The 20,596-nt window shown below is 45.9% G+C and overlaps 1 protein-coding gene across 1 annotated transcript in view; it reads right to left on the reverse strand.

Annotated features, from left to right (window-relative positions):
* Nucleotides 1-2,914: 2,914 nt before the first annotated feature.
* The window catches only part of Col4a4 (collagen type IV alpha 4 chain), a 118,575-nt gene continuing 100,893 nt past the window's right edge, over nucleotides 2,915-20,596 (reverse strand). The window contains 6 exon segments of the mRNA XM_032901460.1: nucleotides 2,915-7,846; nucleotides 8,227-8,513; nucleotides 10,709-10,897; nucleotides 11,736-11,852; nucleotides 16,873-16,998; nucleotides 20,178-20,186. Coding sequence (XP_032757351.1) covers nucleotides 7,583-7,846; nucleotides 8,227-8,513; nucleotides 10,709-10,897; nucleotides 11,736-11,852; nucleotides 16,873-16,998; nucleotides 20,178-20,186 — 992 coding nt within the window. The 3' untranslated portion in view covers nucleotides 2,915-7,582.

The raw sequence follows: 20,596 nt of genomic DNA on the forward strand, positions 1-20,596 counted from the left end.
AGTGTTGCTTATAATTAGCAAAGTTGCTCATAAGAGTGCCTGCTGCTGAGGTTGGAACTAAGCCGTAAATGACTGACTAGCCTTCGTAGTATCTGGCCGGGGAGTTGGCTATGGAGTGACAGAGGTGACCCCGCCACATACACTGGACCTCTCTTAGAAGCTGGTGTTCAACAAAGAAATGCATTCAATTACTCGTAAGTATACCATTGATCACTCAGAAATTTTCTAACCTAATTCCCACTGCCCCAACTCTCCTTCCTTCTGCAGTATTTTAGAATCATAAACTCTAAGCTTGGAAGGACCTTGAAGTCTTTCAATTCATTGCTTTGCTCAATACTTAAAATACCTCTTCACTCAACTCCAACTACTGTTGCCAGTTGGGCTTCCAGAACCCATTTTAGCAATACCACTCATCATCCCGGATATCTTTGATTGTTTGTCTGTTGACAAATGGTAAAGGTCAGAGCCATTAACCACAACGACTGGGCTCCCAGCCGCTCTGGACCTCAGCCCGTTTGCTCTTAACAGCGGCTCACACTGGTCTTACCATCCAGGCTGTGAAGCGCTTCTGATGCTGGGATTCTTTCAGTATCGTGTAAGGAGCAGCATCTCCTCTGCCTTCCTCATGCCGTTCCCTGGTTGAGGTCTTTCCTAGAGACCACAGCTCCCATCACAGACCTGCTGTTTACCCTGGGTATTTGCCTCTTGGCATCCACATGTGACTTGGAGATACCGGCTGTGCCACGAGAGCACATCTTCCTGTCCAGGGCAGGAACTGGGACTGTGGTCTTCTTGTCTGTCCTCACTGGGACTTCAGCAGTACATTGAAATCTCTGAACCAATCAAGACTTGCAGTGGAAGCTCATTCATATCATGACAGGAAGTAAAGCAAACTGTGTGTGTGTGTGTGTGTGTGTGTGTGTGTGTGTGTGTGTGTGTGTGTGTGTAGGTGCCCAGAGACAACAGGAGGGCATTCAATCCCGACACTAAGCAGCTGCTCAACATGGATGCTGTGAACCAAATCCCAGTTCTCTAAACCAGCAGCCAGTGTTCTCAGCCACTTCTCCAACCTCCAGTATCATCACTTTAGTTTTTGAGGCAAGGTCTCTCACTGAAGCAGGCGTAGACTGTCTAGCCAGAGTTCAGGGATCCACCTGACCCCACCCCCCTCTGTATTAGATTAAAACATGCAGGACTGCTCCAAGCTTGATCGTACAAGGCTGTTGGGGACCCAAACTCAGATCATCATTCTTGTGCTATAGGCACTTGACCAACTGAGCCATCTTCTCGACATCTGGTTCTATGTACCTAAAGCAAACTGGCTTCTCTGAGACCAAGGTGATATATCTTATCACCCATTTTGAAATATTCCCTATTTTTAACATGATTAAGCTGGGAATACCCATGCCTAGCAGGGCACACTTGCAGTTTGGATATGAAATGTTCCCTCTGTTCACCATCCCCGCTGCAGGCTAATACGTTGCAGGCTTGTGTTGCAAGCTTGTATCGCCGCTGAGAGGTGATGGGAATTTTCAGAGGTGGAGTAAGCCATTCCAGGCATGTGCCTGGGGGCTGTGTGCCTCAGCCAGGCTTGGTCTCTCTCGGTCTGTTTCTTAGCCACCGTGAAGTGAGCAGCCTCTGCGACCTGTTCCCACCGTGTGAGATTCCTCGTCACATCTCAGTTTATCCAGCCAAACGTGGACTGAAACCATATCCAAATAAACTAGCTTTACGTTGTTTCTCTCTGGCATTCGTCATAGCAGTGAAAAACTCATAGCACAGGGAGGCTACAAGTAACACAGCCTTACGTTATCTAGCTCTGCAGTTGACCTGCACACTTTCAGCCCTGCAAGCAGCCTTGTAAGTAAGCAGTCTCATCTTGCCTGTGGTCTCATTTCTTTTCCCCACCCAACACTGAATGGAGAGCTATGCCTTACAGATCCTCAGAGTTTTACTTTTCCCAGCCCTGGCTCCCCGCCTTTGCAGATCACCCTGACTTTCCTCCTAAGCCAGTCCTAAGGGTAAACCAGCATGAGGATGCATTAAATCTCCCAGAATCCACATTCAAGCAGCCAGGCATCATGTTTGTAATCCCAGTGTTGAGGACACAGAAACAGATGGGTACCTGGAGCTCCCTAGCCAACAAGCTAGCCTACTTGGTGAATTTCAGGCCAGTGAAGAAGCAGGCTCAAAAAGCAAGCTGGTTTGTGTTAGATTTCAAACCTGGCTGAGGTGCCTGTTTAACATACAAAAAATGCTGGCAGCCAGATTCTCCCTGCGTCTCTCAGTCCTTACCTATTACAGACAGGGTCCTCCTGCTTGGCATACCCCCTGCCCTAAACGTTCCAGCCCAAGGGGCCGGGGCTGCTCTTCCCTATACGATCCAACCATTTTGGTTAACCCCTATCTTTGTGCCTTTAGGTTTCCTGGCTTCTGCACCTGGTTCCCCTGCCCTCCTCCTCTCCCCTGCCCTCCCCCTCTCCTAACATGGTCCATCTCAGTCTGGTCATGTCTACTTTGGACTCTCCCAGATGTCCCTGCCTCTAGCTATGGTCAGCCACATAGCTGTAATAAGCTTTCTCGTCCACCATATCTATAAGCAGTCATTTTCTTTCCTTTTAATTTTTCTTCTCATTCAAATGGCACCTGAGGAACAGCCATTCACATACACATACATACACACAACTTCGTACACGTGTCTGTACACAAGAGCGCATACACATGTAAGAGGAAACCCACTTTAGCTTAAAAGAAAATACATTCATCAACAACAGTGGTCTTGGAGGCCGCCACAGAATTTTATATATAATGAACCACATTGTATGTGACAACACAGCAAATATTTATGCGTCACTAGTAGATCGGGCATCTTGACAAAGTTATGTGATAGAAATCTTTTACTCTAAAACCAGGGTTTAGAGAAACGGATGCAATTTAATGGGCATGTTTCACATTTTTCCAACGAATCATTAAATATTTAAGCACCATAAAATTCAAACATTTCACAGGGATGTGGCAGCCAGACATCCTGGTTTAAAATGCACTACACAGAGTTCCTTGCAGATAGTAGCAGTGACAATTGCAGAATGCCAATTGTTTTTTAAATGGGGGTTGATTGTTCCCTGCAGACCTTACTTATAACGTCCCTGCAGGAAATTGGGGTACTTTCTGTGGTACAGTAACTTTGTGACTTGAAATAAAGAAGATGTTAAGAACTGGTTAGGTATAAACAATTCTAATCAGTAATTTATATGCCGTGAGAAGCAGCATGTAATTTTGTTGGGAGGGGAAGCAAGAAATAATTTTCATATTAAAATACCTTGTTTTACATAGAAGATGTGTCCATACTTGGTGAATGGGGACTGCGATGCACTAGGTAGGTAATAACTTTAATTCTCAACATGAGTGTAATATCCTTCCTACCTTAGAAATGAGGGCATTTTAGCGGAACTCGCCCATGGTAACACAGCTCAAAGGGACGCAACTGGATTAAAATCTGGGTTCAACCCACTCACAAGTCCTTATGTTCCCACTGTTCTTGTAGCCATACCAAATCAGAGAGGGACAACTGTTATTCCAGTGGGCTTGTAGAAACACGGGTCACAAAGGAGAATGGTCAGTTTTGTGGTGACCTGCAGGAAGTGCCAAGGAGACCCTGATGGAGTTCAGTTCCCATTAAGCCATTCTGCCGACTTTATCTAAGGGCTCGAAACACACAGTGTAGAGGATGTTGGTGCCAAGAAGCCCTTTACATCATGAGACAATACAGATTGCGGCTGAGTCATCGTGTCATTTCAGAAAAGGATCTTCTTGCTGCCAACAAACCTAGGAATGGATCTCCTCATCGCTGAACTTTCAGTTCATAGAGAAATAATTAACGGTGGAGTGAAGAAGGATCAATGCTTGCTGACTGGCTTTACGGTGGTAATTGTGTTAAGGGATTATGGATGTGTGGCTATGTTTTACTTTCTGATATTCTGAAGTAAGACAGGCGTATGCTGGTCAGCCTTTTACCGTCGAGATCCTATATGCAGAGCTGTACATCAAAGGCTTACCAAGGTATAGGAAATTGTCACTGAATGAAAGAATCAAGCCAATAATAGCTACTGATGGGCATCTAAACACCAGCAAAGCATGGTCCCTGCCTCACAGGGCTTCAGTTTTTAGCTACGGAATGAAGGAATTGTCCTGAGACATTAGAGAAGCAACAGAGAGGAGACAGCCCCCCCCCCCATCTCTTTGGGAAGTTCATCTACCTGCCACTAATCCATTGTGCTAGGAGAAACGTGTCTACCAAACCAATGGGCCCTGGGAAGGACTCGGATGGCACAAAGACAAGCCAAGGACACACAGGCATGTGAGTGTCTGCAGAGCCGTGTGCAGCTCATACTAACAAAAGGCACTCCCCGGCAGTCAGCTTCGGTTCACGATGGACCTCTTACCCCATGTGAAGTCATTTTGGCCTCCACAGGCAGTGTGGTCATTCAGGATTTTAAGCCAAAAGATAAGAGTCTCACTTGGATGAAACTTAGAGGATGACTGGAATTCCAAACTGGAGACATCTGTAAGAGGCTAGGTGGAAATCTGTGAGAGCAAGAAGCTTGGAGAGGAAGTGGCAACCCACACGAGCAGGGATGTGAGTTTCAGTCTGGGGAACCGACCAGACAAAGCTTGGACGCCTGGTGGCTTCCACTTACCAAGAATGAGAACCCAGAAGGAAACACCCCCTCTGCACTCAAAATAATTCCCAGGAGGGCTCTAGGCACATTCCAGCCCATCGAGGGTAGAGGTCTTGAAAAGGACATTTAGATAAGACCATCACAGTAACGGAATAGAATAAATGCAAAACTTTGTTCATGGCCCCCATTGAGCAAGGCTGTTCCAAAGACATTGATATACCACCAGGTGGAAAGAGGAATGATAACTTTAAGATAATATGCTCTTCTGTCCCAAGAATGCTATTCCTATTGCCTTCTGGACCATTTCTAAATGCATCACCAATCCTTGTAGTATTCACAAGAGGATCATGGGATCTATACTTCGAGCTGCTTCATGCTCACTATCTCGGGTAGTTAAATTGCCCGCCTTATTTAACCAGTCCTAACTTACTTGAAGTGTGTTAATATTCTAACAGCGAGGCTGAAGGGTTTAACGTGATGTAGCAAAGCAAACATGTGTTCTAACAGTTCAGCTATTCCCAACGACCTCTTCCTGGAACATGTTCTCATGCCAAGTTCATGATGAAATTTCAGGAGGCCTGCTTTAGGATGATAGATATAGATTCTGGAAACGTAAGAATAATGTAAATTAAGAAGTGAGCTTTGATTTCAGACACTGGAAAAATATTTAACACGTACAGCATTGAACTTAAAATCAGATGGGTCAATAGGAAAAATTCTGCTACCTCGAGAAAGCATTTGATGTTAAGATAGAGATGTTCAGCCCTGGTTATATAGTGAGTCCCAGGCCAGGCTGAGACAATGTCTTCAAAGCAAAACAAAAACCGTGTTTCTTTTTAAAAGGCTGGACTTCTAGCACTTCTGAGCTCCAGGGGATTGCCAGGATATTGAAGCCAATGTGGGGTTATGTAGTGAGTTCCAAGCCAACCTGAACTACAGACTAGGGTGCTCTCTTAAAACATAAAATAGGATAGATGTTATTTACCAGAAAATTCTCTTAAACTACCATCCTACAGACAGCCTTCAGAAAGGGAAAAAAGATGCTCAATGTATTCTGCATAAAGGAGTTCATCACTGACCAAACGATGGCAAGGAAAACACACCTTAGAAATACTCTTATTTTCTTTGGTTTTTCATGTTGTGTATGAGTACGTCTGTGGGTGTGTGTGTTTGCATATGTACAGAAGGGCCCAGGGGAGCCAGAAAGGGGAACTGGAGTTCCTGGTGACCGTGAGCTGACTGAACTGGATGCCAGGAACTAAATTCAGGTCCTCAACAAGAGCTGTAAGTGCTGTTAGCCACTGAGCCATCTCCCCAGCCTCAGAAACAAAATTTTAATTGAGTTTTTCTTTCAATTATTCTTAAGTGCACTGAAAACTGAGCTCTGACACGAGGGTCTCTCAGGGGGGAAAAAAAACTCCCTTTCCATTAAAATGACAGTTTTACTTTAGCTGAGGAAGGTGAATTTCGAGAAGAAAAAAAAAAAACCTTTCTAGCAAAACCTTTCAATTTGTGATTTGTAGACATCCCTGACTTGATAGCAAGCAGAGCTTTTGGTAAGGAGAAAGTCACTGCAAATTGATGTGGATCCTTTCCGTGTACAGGAGCTGCTAAGTACCAGTGTCAAACAGCTGTCTTGCCATGATGCTAATAAAATATAAAGAATGTTTGAAAATTGGTGAGACAGATGCTCCCATTTAAAAAACAAAACAAAACTCAGGAACACAAAATTCAGATTGGATATGGTCTTTGTTTTCCGTGCAAGCGAGCCCCCATGCCTTCCTGGTGGGGTGACCCTGACATAAATGAATCTTTTTACCTAAGTTTAATTAAGCCAGCCCTTAATTTTCTCCCAAGTGCATAATAATAGCCCTGTCACTTCCGGAGTGAGCCGCCCCGTGTGGAGGAGGAGCCTCGCAGGTTCTCCTGGGGAGGAGAGCTCTTGACTTTGTATCAGGCTCTCTCTTGCCTGAGTAAGCCCCATGTGGCTTCAGTCCCATTAGCAGAAGGACAGGCTGGCCCCCAACTGGGGGAAAGTGGTCTGTTTGCAAGTTCCCTGGGAAGGGGAGTCAATTTTTGTGAATCACTACCTTAATATTCATTAATAGCTTTTAGGCCCCTAATCCCTTATTGAATATATTTTTTTCTATAATTGCTACTTTTCAAAGGGGTTGCCAAAGTAGGCACTTCCATTCTCCGTGAGATGCAGAGGAGAACGTAACGTTTTAAATTCATCTGTGAAGTGTTTATGCTAATGTCGGGGCTCCGGAACACAGGACTGCAGGCCTTCCTGCATAATGACCCATTTCTGCTTTGAAATGATTCCTCTAATGCTGGCAGTGTAGAAAGGTTGCTTTTCTTTTCTTCCTCCTTTTAAAAAACCTCTTTGGGCCATGGTCTCACAATTATTTAAAGTGCCTGGCTTTAAAAAAAAAATAGATTATAGAGGGAATCATTTTGAAACACTGAAAATCTCTACTCCATAGCTTCATTTGTTGGTCTATTTATATTTTTTTTTCCTGTAAAATCTAGCCAGAAGCCCAATGCATTACAGAGTAATTGACTTCAGTTGTTTGAGACTCTATCGACCAATGAATGAAGTTGATAATCTGGTCTTTGTCATTCGCTTGCTTTTCTGGGAATTAACACACATTCAAATAAAGCCTGTCCTCCCATCATCTCAATAAAAGGAGAATGTGGTGGGGGCCAAACAACTCCACGTGGGCAGTGTTTGCTTGCTCTAAGGAGGGGAGGAGGAGGAGGAGGCTAGGAATAACTGTGCTGAGACAAGGCATGGCTAACAGAGTCTGGAGAGAGCACCATTGAGTTTGCTAGAATAGTCAGGGAATCTTCTCCTCCATTGGGATGTCTGCCTTGATGCCTGTTGGCATGTTTTGAATTCTCTAGCTGTGCTTCATGCAGACCTGGCACCTGCTGGTTTTCCGGCGCTGGGCCTGAACTTCTTTCAAGGTGTCCGGTGCCGGGCCAGAGGAAAACTGCAGGTCTGGGTTCACCGTGGTCAGCCAGAAGCTGTACTTGTTTGCAAAAAAGTGACAGGTTCCCTGCCGGCCCTGGCATTCAAGGAATGGTGCAGCTCTGAAGTCCTCGAGGCAGCTGCCAGGTGACATCAGCGCCTGCCCGCCTCCTTGGTCCCCAGCTCCAGTGTGCTACCCAGATAAGAATAAAGAGTTAGGGCTCAGTCACTCCAGACCACCAGGACAGAGTCAGTAGCATGCCCAGGTCTGTACTGTAAAACTCTTCCTTAAGTCACTTCATAAAGAACAGTTAGTTTACAATCTGCTGAAGAGCAGTAGGACGTGTGATGTGTATGCATTCCAAATGGAGCCAATTTCCCCGCTGGCTGAGATAAATCCATCTTCTACGAGACTTACCAAAAAATAATTGATGAGAAAGGATAAAAGCAATAATGATGGCCCTAAATCTCAGCAGCCTAGACTCTGCAGTAGCTTAGATGACCTCGTACCCTCTGGTTTCTACACAGGACTGCTCTCTAGTCAGGAATAAGGTTGAAGAGCAGGAGACTCACCATCAGAAATGAGTACCCGATCCAGAGGCTCCTCCACGTCCGTGGACACGGTGGGATGGACTGGTCCTGACTGTGCACAGCCACCGCCTGGGCTGGGGCCTCACACACTGCACAGCGGCTGACATAAGGGCGGATCTCGTCCTCCGAGAGTGGCATCATAGGAAGAGGAGCTGCACTGGACAGCCAGTAGGACCTGTCATTTCTCTGGGCGTAGTGGCACACTTGGTGGATGTTGCAGTAAGCAAAGGGCAGAGTGCTAAACACAGGAAGACAAGATCCTGCCAAACCTTGGAGAGAAGAGGATACACAGTGGGTGAGCAGCCTGCTGTGTTCGAGCAGCCAACGGCTCCCACAGGTGACACCTACGGACAGCCATGCCAGAGCTAACTGCTGCTTGGGCCACCTCCCTGATCTGTGGACCAGCTTGCGTCATTCAGTCCTCTCTGGAGCCCAACAACCCTCCCAGGCCAGGGTGAGCACAGATGCATTTGTCTTAATACAAATGAGCAAACAGATGGTCACAGAGGAGACAGAAGCCCTGTGGTTGAGAGGCGAGGGTTGCCCAAAACTCCCACAAGGGTGACTGGACTTTATCCTAAGATGGGACATCCAATGTGAAAATGATTGCACCAGGTTTGGAGATGGTGGTGACCACACCAAGAGGATGCTGAGATGGAGAGCACCAGAGGCACAGAGCTGCTCAGAGCTCAGTGGTGGCTCGTGGGAGCCAGGGAGAGTGCGTCTGTGTGACTTCATCTCTTGGTATCTGAAGATAATTCAGACCACAGGGTGTGGGCTTTGGCGATCCTGTTAAGGGGCTTCAATTTTACCTAGGGGGTTCTTCAGAACTTTTAAGTAAGTGTTCCAGCCCAACCAGGGCGATAAAAGTACCAGTATTGGGGGAGGGGAGAGAAAACAAGTTCAAGATAAATTCTTCTCCTCCCCACACCTGAAAGATTCTAGGCATCCAAGGAAGGCAGTGTGGGGGCAGTACCAAGACGAAAATAAAGATGGGCATCTGAACATCTGTCACTCATCGGCCTGACACATCGTCATCCTCTTACGAGCATGGGACCAGCCTGGTGAAGGTAGTAAGACCTACCTAGCTGTCAACTACCCCTATTGGCTGACACACCTCCTGTATCCACCATTCCTGCCACTGTTATCATATGCCTTGGCACTGAGTCCTGCGGCTTACAAATCTGCTGTTGAAAGATGGGAAGGAACACGGAGGGCTGAGGCTTAAAGGCTTGTGATCCCCAAACAAAACAAGACAGGGTTAAAGGTTGGCGCTTGCCAGTGGTGTAGCATAACCCAGCAAGTTCGGCCTTCAACCAATTTCATAAACACGGGAGCTCAGTGTGCCCAGGTAAGTAATTTACATTTAGTAGCATTAAAAGTAGCGATCCGTAGCACAGTTACATCTTTCCTATTGCCAAAGAGGACGAACAAAAAGAACAGTCAAGCCTCCTGCTTGTGGTGTTCCATGCCTTTAATCTCAGCTCTTAGGAAGCAGAGACAGGCAGGTTTCGGGGAATTTGAGGCCAGCCTGGTCCACACAGTTCCAGGTCAGCCAGGGCTACATAGGGAAACCATGTCTCAAATGAAAAAAAACAAAAACCAAAAACACTACCACCACCTCCACAACAACAACTGAAACAGCCAGAGTTGGGACCAATCTGGGACCAGTGGGAAAGCTCCAGGGCAAGCCTCCAAGCACAAGGACCCCTCCCTTCCAGGAAGAAGAAAACTGGTTTGGCTCCTGGGACAGCTGCAAGCCAAACTGTCACACAAAGCTACCTGTGGCTTCCAACCAACACCCCCACACACACCCACTTGGGAAAGTCTTGAATGGTACACTGAGTCCGATATGAAAGTTGTTTCACTCCACCAAATGCACACAGTACCCTGCCTAGTGTCCATTGTGCAAATTCTGCCCCAATTGTTTGCAGGGTATATAACTCCCTGAGTCTGCTCAGGGCCATCTCCCTTTGAAGTGGGACGACCCCGACATGTCGGAATGATTAAACTCCTCTTGCTTTTACATCGATCACCGCCTCTGTGAGTCTCATTCAAGAGGTCCCGGAAGAGGTTCAATTTGGACCTCACACAACATCATCAACAACAACAAAACAGTAATAAATAGTCAAATAGTAACCAGTGACCAGAATGAGCCTCTGTGGCATCTAACAGCATCATGAGAATTAGCATGGCAGGCTCCTTCCTTCCTTCCTTCCTTCCTTCCTTCCTTCCTTCCTTCCTTCCTTCCTTCCTTCATTTGGTTTTTTGTTTGTTTGTTTGGTTGGTTGGTTGGTTGGTTGGTTTTTGTTTCGTTTTGTTTTGTTTGTTTTGTAAAGCTGTGCAAGATCAGTGCTTAAGAAGTTGATGGATCTGTAAGGTTAGCTCCTAGGTTCTATTCTCTGAGCCATAGCATGAATAAACCCATATAGCACGTGACAGCTTATCCTTGGGGTATCCATACCAAGATCCTGATTGTGTGCCTTCTCCTGTCCTTCCAAGTATAACAAGCTGTACCCTATCCAAAGCCGAGGCATGCCCACAGGGCAGGCCGGTTCTTGATCTGTTTGACTGTGGAGAACCAGGAGGAAGCCACTGAGGTATCCAGGGCCAAACCCCTTGGGCCCAGGATCACCAGTCATACCAGGAGGACCTAGAGAAAGAAAGAACAAGAGAAAGTAAAAAAAAAAATCCACATTTAATAAGCATTTTCGAGTACCTCTGTTTCAGCATCCTGCTCAAAATCAGGAAGCAGAGGGGAGCAGGACACCCTGCCCCTCCAGATTGACCCCCAAGTCCATCTATAGTACACAAAAAATACAACTCCTCCAGCAAAGCCATTGCACTTCTGCAAGGCTGATCACTCAAGTGAGAACTGAAAATAATTGTAATTGTTTATGAACTAAACAGGTAGTCTCTGTTCCTTGCCAGTTTCCCTAAATGATACAGCATAGCGACCCGCATAGGGCTGGTATCCCTTTAGGTAAAACAAGGAGCCCAGATCCCCAGGAACTCCATTAAAGCCCACTACATCTAGAACCCAGAGTTGGAGAAATGGATCCAGGAGGATACTTGGAGAGCCTTACTGAGGCAGCCTAGCCAGTTGGCAAGCTCCAGATTCAGTAAGAAACCTAGGATGAAATACCAGGTGGGGAGCAACTACAGAAAAGCCACCACACTCATACATGCGCACACATGCATACATGCTAAATACATGGAAGTGTGCAGGTTAAATTCAATGCTCATCAGAGAACTTCAGAGCAGTTCAAGATTTTCACCTCTTTGTAAAGAAGAGGCATCTTAGAAGCCGCTCCCCTACAGTGACTAAGGATAGAAACACCTCCTAGGCGATTGGGATTTATTAGCAAAAGATAGGAAACATGAAAAGCCCTCCCTGGTATTCAAGGTAAAGCTGTGTGCACATCCACACTGGGTGCTGCTGACAGCAAAGTCTGCCAGGGCAGAGGAAAGAGAAGGAAGGGAACTTTTACCTGGTGCTCCAGTACGGCCCGCCTCTCCAGTGTCACCATTGCGTCCCGGAGGTCCTGGAGATCCAGGGATGCCGTCCTGGCCCCGCCTACCATCCAGGCCAGCCTCTCCTTTGCACCCTGCAGGAAATTTCATGGCAGTGACAGCGGTAACTACAGCCTGTACATCCCATGAGCTGACTCAGAGCCTCCTCCCCGACTTGGATGACATTGGATCTACTCATTTGGTCTACTCAAGTGCATGACATTGGCTTATGACCTCCACGGAGCAACTGGGTCAATGGAAGTCCTGAAAGGTATAACAAACTGACCTAGATTATGACATAGTCTATTAAAGAGTTAGGTCATATCTGTAGCTGTAGACTTGGGAAGTGTTGAAAGGGAGGTTATTCCATTTTCTTCATTATTGTTTTGGCTGGTTGGTTGGTTGGGTGGTTTTTGGTTGGGGTTTTGATTTTTTGCTTTTAGAAAACATTGAACATGTAATGCCTTTACGTTCAAATATTCTTTCATAATGAGGAATGAGTTAAAGATATTAGGAACATTATTTTCTTTCTTTCTTTCTTTCTTTTTTTTTTTTTTTTTTTTTTTTTGGTGGGGGTGGTGTTTGGTGTTTGTTTTTAGATGTGGTTTCTCTGTGTACCCCTAGCTGTCCTAGAACTTGCTCTGTAGACCAGGCTGGCCTCGAACTCAGAGATCCACCTGCCTCTACCTCACTAATGCTTGGACTAAAGGTGAATGCCACCACTGCCCAGCTTAGGGTTTGGTTTCCAAGAACGGGTTGTTATCAAGGGTTGATGACGTGCTGGTTTCAAGCTAACCCCTTCATATGAATTGTCAAATGAGTCTTCATATGACATATGACCCAGCCACATACAACCCAGGCTGCATTTACCCCAGGAGGGAGAGAGAAATGTCAGCAGGCATAGAGGGCACACATCTGGCAGCAAGGGCAGAGGTGGTGTATATCGGCCCCCACCCCCGGCCTTGACAAGCTTCAGATACATCTTTGTGGATTCTGGTGCAGCCATGCTAATCTTGCAGAGTATTTTAACTGCTTAGCATCCTTTTTCTTCCTCCAGTTCCTTAACTGCAATTTCTATGGGGTCATGCTAGCACCCTTATGTGGCCGTGTATGCCCACTCCATGTCTCTAGATGCTACTTGTTAAAGTCCTTCCTTGAATGAGCTTATCCCTGGCTGGTGTGTACCATCCTTCTTCCAAGTTCATATTGAAGTCCTAAACCCCAGTGGCTTAGAATTGTCTGTATTTGGCAATCGTGTCGTTAAAGATATGCTCAAGGCAGCTTGAGCTCCTTAGAGTGGGCAAACCCAATCTGGCTGGGGTCTCTATAGGAAAAGAGAGACGGCTGCCATGTGCAGTGGACTCTCTAAAGAAACCATACCCATGGCTGCCTTATTCTGACACTTGCTCTCCAGAGCCAAGGGATGAGGTGTTTGTATAGCTCACGCTCTGTTCATTCACTACAACTTGCCAGAGCAAACAGAAACTTAACTTCAGCCAAAGGAGATGGGAGGTGGGGTCCCTTTACTGATGACATAGGGACTGACCTAAGAGACTGTCCTAATCCTGTCCCCTCAAGCATCTGCCCTGCACCGAAGAAGGCTGCAGGGTCTGGGTTTGGCAAGGCAGCAATATCACGGACGGCAGACATCACTTCCTACCCTGTGCGGCTCTAAAACCCTTCCCTTTAGAGCGTTTCCCTCTGCTGCTCCAGTATAGGCTGTGCTGGGGTTTCATACTCTTGCTCTAGTAACTGCCATATGGATTCCTCAAGATGGATTTCTCAAAGATCCAAAGGTGCTGCCCAGTATGGGTGCTGGGATGTGAACTCTGGTCCTCATAACTCTTCGTTTGTTAGCTTCTAGGTTTGCTTGTTTTGAGATGGAGTTTCTCTGTGTATCCCTTACTGCCCTGGAACTTGCTCTGCAGACCACGCCGGCCTCAAACCCAGAGATCTGCCTCTGCCTCCCAGCGGCAAGGCCTTAACCATTGAGCCATCTCTCCAGCCTCTTCCTGCCAACTCAACACCATAAATGGTGCCCAAGGAACTTATATTAAGGAACCAGTACCTGCAATATTTATAGCAAACGGATTTACTACGCATCCTGTCACTTTGTGAAGTCATCAGTGACAGTTAACTTACAAGTCTCACAATCAGACTCTGACATGAGGAGACGGCGATCAGGTACTGCATCAGGTACTCTGCAGTCAAGTTTTGGAGTGTCCCTTCCTAGCCATCATACTTCCCCTCTGAAATAATCACAGATGCTTAAGTATGAAATGCTTACCACCCAGGCAGACTCGCTTTAAGAGTTGCTTATCAGAGAAAGTTAAGACCACCTTAAATAAATTTAAGGTGGTCCCAGAACAGCAGCAGCACCTAGAACTCTAAGAAAAATGAACCTCACTGCCCAATCTACACTTGAGAAGCCAGAAAGTCTAGGCTGGGACCAACAATGTGTAATTTTTAAAAAGCTCTCCAGGGAGGAAGGGTAAAGGGGAGGAATTCCTAAATTCCAAAAGGCTCGAAATTCCAGGCTCTCTCTTATCTCCAGGCAAGTTCCTTGCCCCTGCTAACTTTCAGGTCTTTGGGGCTGTTACCAGGACTTTCACTTTTCCTTGGCCTGCTGCTCCAAGCACAGGGCCTTGCTGGATTCATTTATTTCTTGCAAAGCGCTGGCACCAAAACAGTCGATAAATAATTCATGAAAGTGGTGGTTAAATGAATTATGGCACAATCAAATAATGCAATATTCTGCAGCCGGCGCAGACAATATTGTCGGAAAATATGTAATGACACAGAACTAATGGTTAAGACCAGCAGTTTGCAAAAAACAGGGTGGCAGAGCAGGCTCTTTATAAACGTGCAGAAGAGTGGACAGACATATGGCCCACTGGGGCCTTTTTAAGCTGTGTTTACTTTCTTTGCTTTTCTCTTTTGCTTAAACATCTGTAATAAGTTTGTTGTGGTGGTGGTGGTGTGCTTGTGAGTGCGTGTGTGTGTGTGTGTGTGTGTGTGTGTGTGTGTGTGTGTGTGTGTGTGTGTGTATGTGTGTGCGTGCGTGTTCACCTACTTATGTGTACCGTTGTACCTGAGTATGCATTCATGTAGCGACCAGAAGTTCAAGTCTTCCTTGAAAATCACCTTCCTTCCTGTCACCCTCCACTTGGTTTGTAGGCAGAGTCTCTCACAGAACCTGAAGCTCGCTGACTTACTGAGACTGACTGTTGAGCAAGTCCCAGGGCTCCTAGCTGGGTCTGACTTCTCAGCACTGGGATGCTGGGGAGGGCACACTGACTGCTGCACTCAGCTTTATCAAGGGTTCTGGGGGATGCAACTCAGCATCTCATGGTTATGCAGAAAGCACTTTATCAAGCCCAGTGATGACACATGCCTCCCAAGGCAGAGGCAGGAATCTCTCTGTGAGTTTGAGACCAGCCTGGTCTACAAAGCAAGTTCCAGGACAGCCAGGGCTACAAGAGAAACCCTGCCCCAAAAACAAACATACAAAAATAACAGAAAGGAAGATGAGAAAAAGAGAGATGGAGAGAATGTTTGAGAGAGAAAGAGAGAGAGAGACAGAGAGGCAGAAACAGAGAGACGGAGAGACAGAGATAGAGATAGACAAACAGAGAAACAGAGAGACAGAGACAGAGACAAATAGAGAAAGGAAGGACAGAGCTTTAGTAACCAAGTCATCTCTCTAGTCCCATAATAAGGGCTTCTCTCTCTCTCTCTCTCTCTCTCTCTCTCTCTCTCTCTCTCTCTCTCTCTCTCTCTCTCTCTCTGTGTGTGTGTGTGTGTGTTGACTTCTCCTTAGACTTTCAATAACCCACTATCCTTCCACAAACAGTTCTCCACCTTAGGTGTTTCTGTTTCCCAGGGGGATGCTTGATAACATCTGGAAGCATTCTTGGTTGTACAAGGTTAGGGATCCAATACTCAATCCTGGGATAGACTAGGGACCCTGCTCAACTGTCCACAATGAGTGGCCCTTCACAGAACGATTACCTGACCCCCAAGTCAACAGCACTAGGCTGAGAAAGGCCACTCTACACTGTGGTGGGTACTCAGGGCATCATGTAGTCCTTCATTAAGTATTTAGCAGAAACCAGCCATGACCCCGAACCCTGTGATGATCCGACGGTGGGCAATTAGAGGCCCATTCCTGGACTGTCCTGGCCTCTAGGGCAGTAAGAGAATAAGTGATTGAAACAAAATTCCATTCCACTTCCACAGCCTTTGGCACTGCACTGAAGAGAACCATGTATAGCCAGCCAGTGGAGGAAGTAAGGGAGGCACAGTACTCCACACACGAATGCTAAGCACAAAGCCACTGAGACCGGTCTGAAGAGGTCTGTGCCTTCCAGAGGCCCAGGACTCCCCATAGCTCAGCATAAATTTCCCAGTGTGAGTGGGATACGTAAGAAGAACGTAAACTCCATGCAGAGTGCTTTTTGCCAGGACAGTTTGGTTTGTGTGCCAGCAATGGTCCTCCTACCCCGACAATGATGAGCAATGCCAGGTAGGTCAGTTCCAGGAACAGTGCTACAATTCGCAGTGTGTAGAAACACCCTGCGTTTTCCTTCTCCATCTTCTGCGCGGTTCCTTCCCTTTTCTGTCCAGCTGTTTCTGCTCCCCTGGCTCCCAATTCCATTGCTCTTGTTTGCTTGGTTGGTTGGGTTTTATTGTTGTTGTTGTTGTTGTTGTTGTTGTTGTTGTTGTTGTTGTTGTTGCTGTTGTTGTTGCTGTTGTTGTTGTTGTTGTTGTTCAAAACCAAGCCAACAGTTATGAGAGCAGGGCACCTACTCCGATGTGCTATGGGGTTACCAAGCACATGGTCCACAAGCTGGCCAAATCTAAAAGATTTCAATAGGAGTTCAATGGAAGAATAGAAAGGTCATGTGGATCTAGAGTCCAGTTCTATACACACACACACACCACACACACACACACACACACACACACACACACACACACACACACATGTGCGCGCACACACAAAGGAAGAAGAAAGTTTTCACAGATTTGCTATCATGAACTCTTTAGATTCCTCTTGAAGATCCTCATGTAGATGTTCATTCTGACAGTGAACTCAGAGAAAGAAGCTCATACCTGGTCCAGGCAGGCCTCTCTGTCCAGGGTCCCCCATAGCTCCTTCTGGTCCTCTGGAGCCTGGCACTCCAGGAAGTCCTGGGATTGGAACACAGGAATCCACATCTACAGGAGGCCCAGGTTCACCTGCAATTGAAACCACCGCTGTGGGATGGGTTCACAGCTCCTTCTACACTCTCTGGTAAAGGATGGATTCCTGACGCAGTGCTAAAATCATAACAAGAGTCTTCAACTGTCCACTGTGAATTCCACAATGGTGGGAATTTGCCTTGCTCCCTGCCGGGACACACATAAATCTTCTAGAAAGCCTTTGTGGATTAAATGACTGGATGACAGCTGGAATGAGAGATGGATGGCCAGCGAAAGCAGAAATAGAAATGACTGGCTCTTGGCTGAGGTAACAATACTTTGATGACCTTCAAAGGATTTTCACCCTTTGTACCATTATTTTCTAGTGAGCTAACCACAGTTGTCACTGCAAAAGGAACCTGGGGTCCCTGAAACTCAGCTTAGCATGTTCTCATTAGACTGAAGCCAGGTGGGTTTGCGTGGGACCAGTTACCCCTATGTAATTCAAGATGGCTAGAGGCTCTCACACAGTGATTTTTCCACCTTCAATGAAAGTTGAAATGATCTGCAGGGGCCACAAAGATAGACTGTTACTGCAGCTCCCACCCCACAGAATACTGTGGTCCTTGGTAGTCTTGGCAGGGTCCTCAACATTGGGCTTGATAAATCCAACTACAAGGGATTTTTCAAATGGTTTGTTGATGGGACCTCTGGGAATTTCTGAGGTGAAACCCGAGGCTTGGAATGATTTTAATTCTTCAGGGAGTTCCAGAGTCAGCCAGAGCTGAGAAAGTAGCCCTACAGAGCTGAGTTCTGACTCGAGCACATTAGAATCCTCAGCCAACTGAGTCAGAAGACAGTTTCTGAGTCAGGAGGTCTAAAGTGGGATCTACATGTGCATTTCTAGAACATTCCCTAGTGAGGTGAGTAGTGTTGACCAGGCAATCTGACCTTGAGAACCACCACACGGAGGGACCACACTCTTAAAATACCGCTTATATTTACATCAATACAGTCTGCTCCTAAAAGTTTCAATCAGTCGCTCTGAAACATCCCAGAGATCACAAACACTACTGAGCCAGCAAAGAGATGCTGAACGCCTTGGGTTTATCAGGACCTGTGTGAAGTGTTTATCACTCCATCCACCAGACAACCATGCCGTCTGCTGTATTTTTAAACTATCAGAGGTATGGAAACCCCAGGGATAAGTTATACATGTACAGTTACACAGTCCAAACACTGCAGAATCCATAGTACAATCTAGAAGGCTCTGATTCTAAACATAGTTGCCTCACTAACATACCATTCTATCATACTGCCTTAAGCTCGCTCTCTGTCTCTGTGTTTCTGTCTCTCTGTGTATCTCCGCCTGCCTCTCTGTCTCCGTGTTTCTGTCTCTCTGTCTCTGAGTGTACATGCATGTGTGTGATGTTCCTGAGACCCAAGGATACTCATATGCTCTACCATTGAGTCACAGCACAGCCCAATATATAACAAAGAACTCATGTGTGTCATATATTCTAGGGAAAGAAGTGTTTAAGAGGACACCATTTGGTTAATTACAGTTTTCTCAAAGTTAAAACAAATGTGCACAATAATTTTTAAATAGCAATAATGAGGGAGAAAGAAAATCTGAGAAACTGTAGCCATGACCACGGAGTATCAACCCGCACAATACTTCCTGTGCCTTTACAGAATGGACCGGAAGTCTGTAAGATGCTTGAAACTTAACCTTTTGTGAAGCTTGGCGTGAAACTATAAGCAACAGGAACCCAGAGAACGTTTTACAGTATTCCCAGCTTAATGTAACACTCGACTTTGCCACACGGCTACTGAGAGAGAGGCTCAGGAGTCTCTCCTACTTTCCTAGGATAAACTGGGCTTTTCCAAGAAGAGAGCAGGCTGGGAGAGCTCAGCTGGTCTATTGTTTGTTTTAGTTCTTTTGGCTTTCTGAGGTAGCATCTCACTAAACCACAGAGCCCATGGCAATTTCTATCAAAGAGCCTTTCTGCCTCAGTCTGCCAAGTGCTAGTTCCAGAGGGTGAGATGCCTCTCCCCCTTTAGCTGGATTTGGGTAGGGATTGTGATGTTATCTTCGAATGGATTTCAACTTATCACACCAAGAAGGCAGACGCATCTGTTAGTTTTAAACCGTAAATATTTAAAATAACATGCTTGTCTGAACTTTTTAATTCTGTTTTCCTTTACCTTTTAATAATGAAGAAGCTGAAAGAAATATAATATATCTCTTCTAAAATATAAAAATATCTCTTCTAAAATCCCTAAAAGCAATATATGGGTCTCTTTTCAGGGCATTTTCTTTAGAGTAATAACAAATCTCTGGAAAGAAAAAGTGCACATATTTGTAATTTTTTTCTCTTTTTATGGGGGGATGGGTGGGCGGGTTTAAATTTTCTTTTCATTTTATGTGTATGGCTGTTTGATGGCATGTATGTGTATGTGTCATGCCTGTGGAGGTCAGAAAAGGTGTCACCTTCCTTGGAACAGGAGCTATGAAAAAGTGTGAGTTGCCCTGTGGGGGCTGGGAATCTAACCCCGGTCTCTGAACCGGCAGCCAGTGCCCTCAGCTAATGAGCCCTCTCCACAGCCCTCTCAGCTTTTGGCAGATCTTTGAGAAAAGGTCTCAGTCTGTAGCCCAGGCTATCCTCTGGCAAATTTTCTTGCCTCGGTTTCCAATGCTGGGATTGCATCGATGAACCATCACGCATGCCTGCTTTTCCCTGTTGGGGAACATGTTTTAAATACAAAACCACACGTTGCTTTTGCACAACAGAGTATTATGTAAATATTTTTAACACATGAGTAAATTTGTTTCTTGAAAATGTACTTACGTCTCTTATAGGTGTAAGGAGTCACTTTTTTAGTAACTGGGTGTGGCTCCTTTTGGAGATGCTGTGTATGTTTACCTTGTAGGGATCCTAAAAAGGAGCTACACTATTGTGTGCGGTGCCATCCAATGAAAGCATTTACACTTAACTGCCTGAACTAAAACTCTGTCTACCTCACCTTGACAACCTGTAATGAGGGTCATCAGCAGGACTCTAGTATGAGGTTACAATAGCTGTAGTGGAGAAGCCCAGACAGTAAAACCTTTGATGACCCCAGAAACCCCATTTACAAAACTATGCAGCAGCTTAACTCAAAGTCACAGCGGGGAGGGTAAATGACAGGCAAATGGGGGTGGGGTAGGTTCTCCATTTCACTGTAACTCTTACCTCTGCAGCCTGAAGAGACGCAATGTCGAAAGGCAAAACCAGGCGATCGTTTCCACATGGTGGGAAGAAAATTTAAATTTGTGAGTGAGGACAAAAGGGACAGCAACGGCTGAGCACATAAATAACAGTGTGAGGGCCATCAGTGACAAGCAGAGTGATGATGTATTTACATGAGGCAAAGTTTGCTTCGCCGTGACTGACAGCAGCAGCGACGATTCTGTACTAATGGAGTTCTCACCTTTGCAAGGGCTCGAAATGAAAGTCTCTTGGGAAACAGACAATTCGAGTTAATTTCCTATGGCACGTGTGTCCTGAATGAGTACATGTAGGAATTGTGGCACTTAAAGGCTTCTGAAATTTCTGTATTAATTTGTCACGTTTGATAGGTTATGTGCACAGAAAGGAAGCAAGGAGACTCC

The sequence above is a fragment of the Rattus rattus genome, chromosome 4 (genome assembly GCF_011064425.1).
Source record: "Rattus rattus isolate New Zealand chromosome 4, Rrattus_CSIRO_v1, whole genome shotgun sequence".
Taxonomy (NCBI): domain Eukaryota; kingdom Metazoa; phylum Chordata; class Mammalia; order Rodentia; family Muridae; genus Rattus; species Rattus rattus.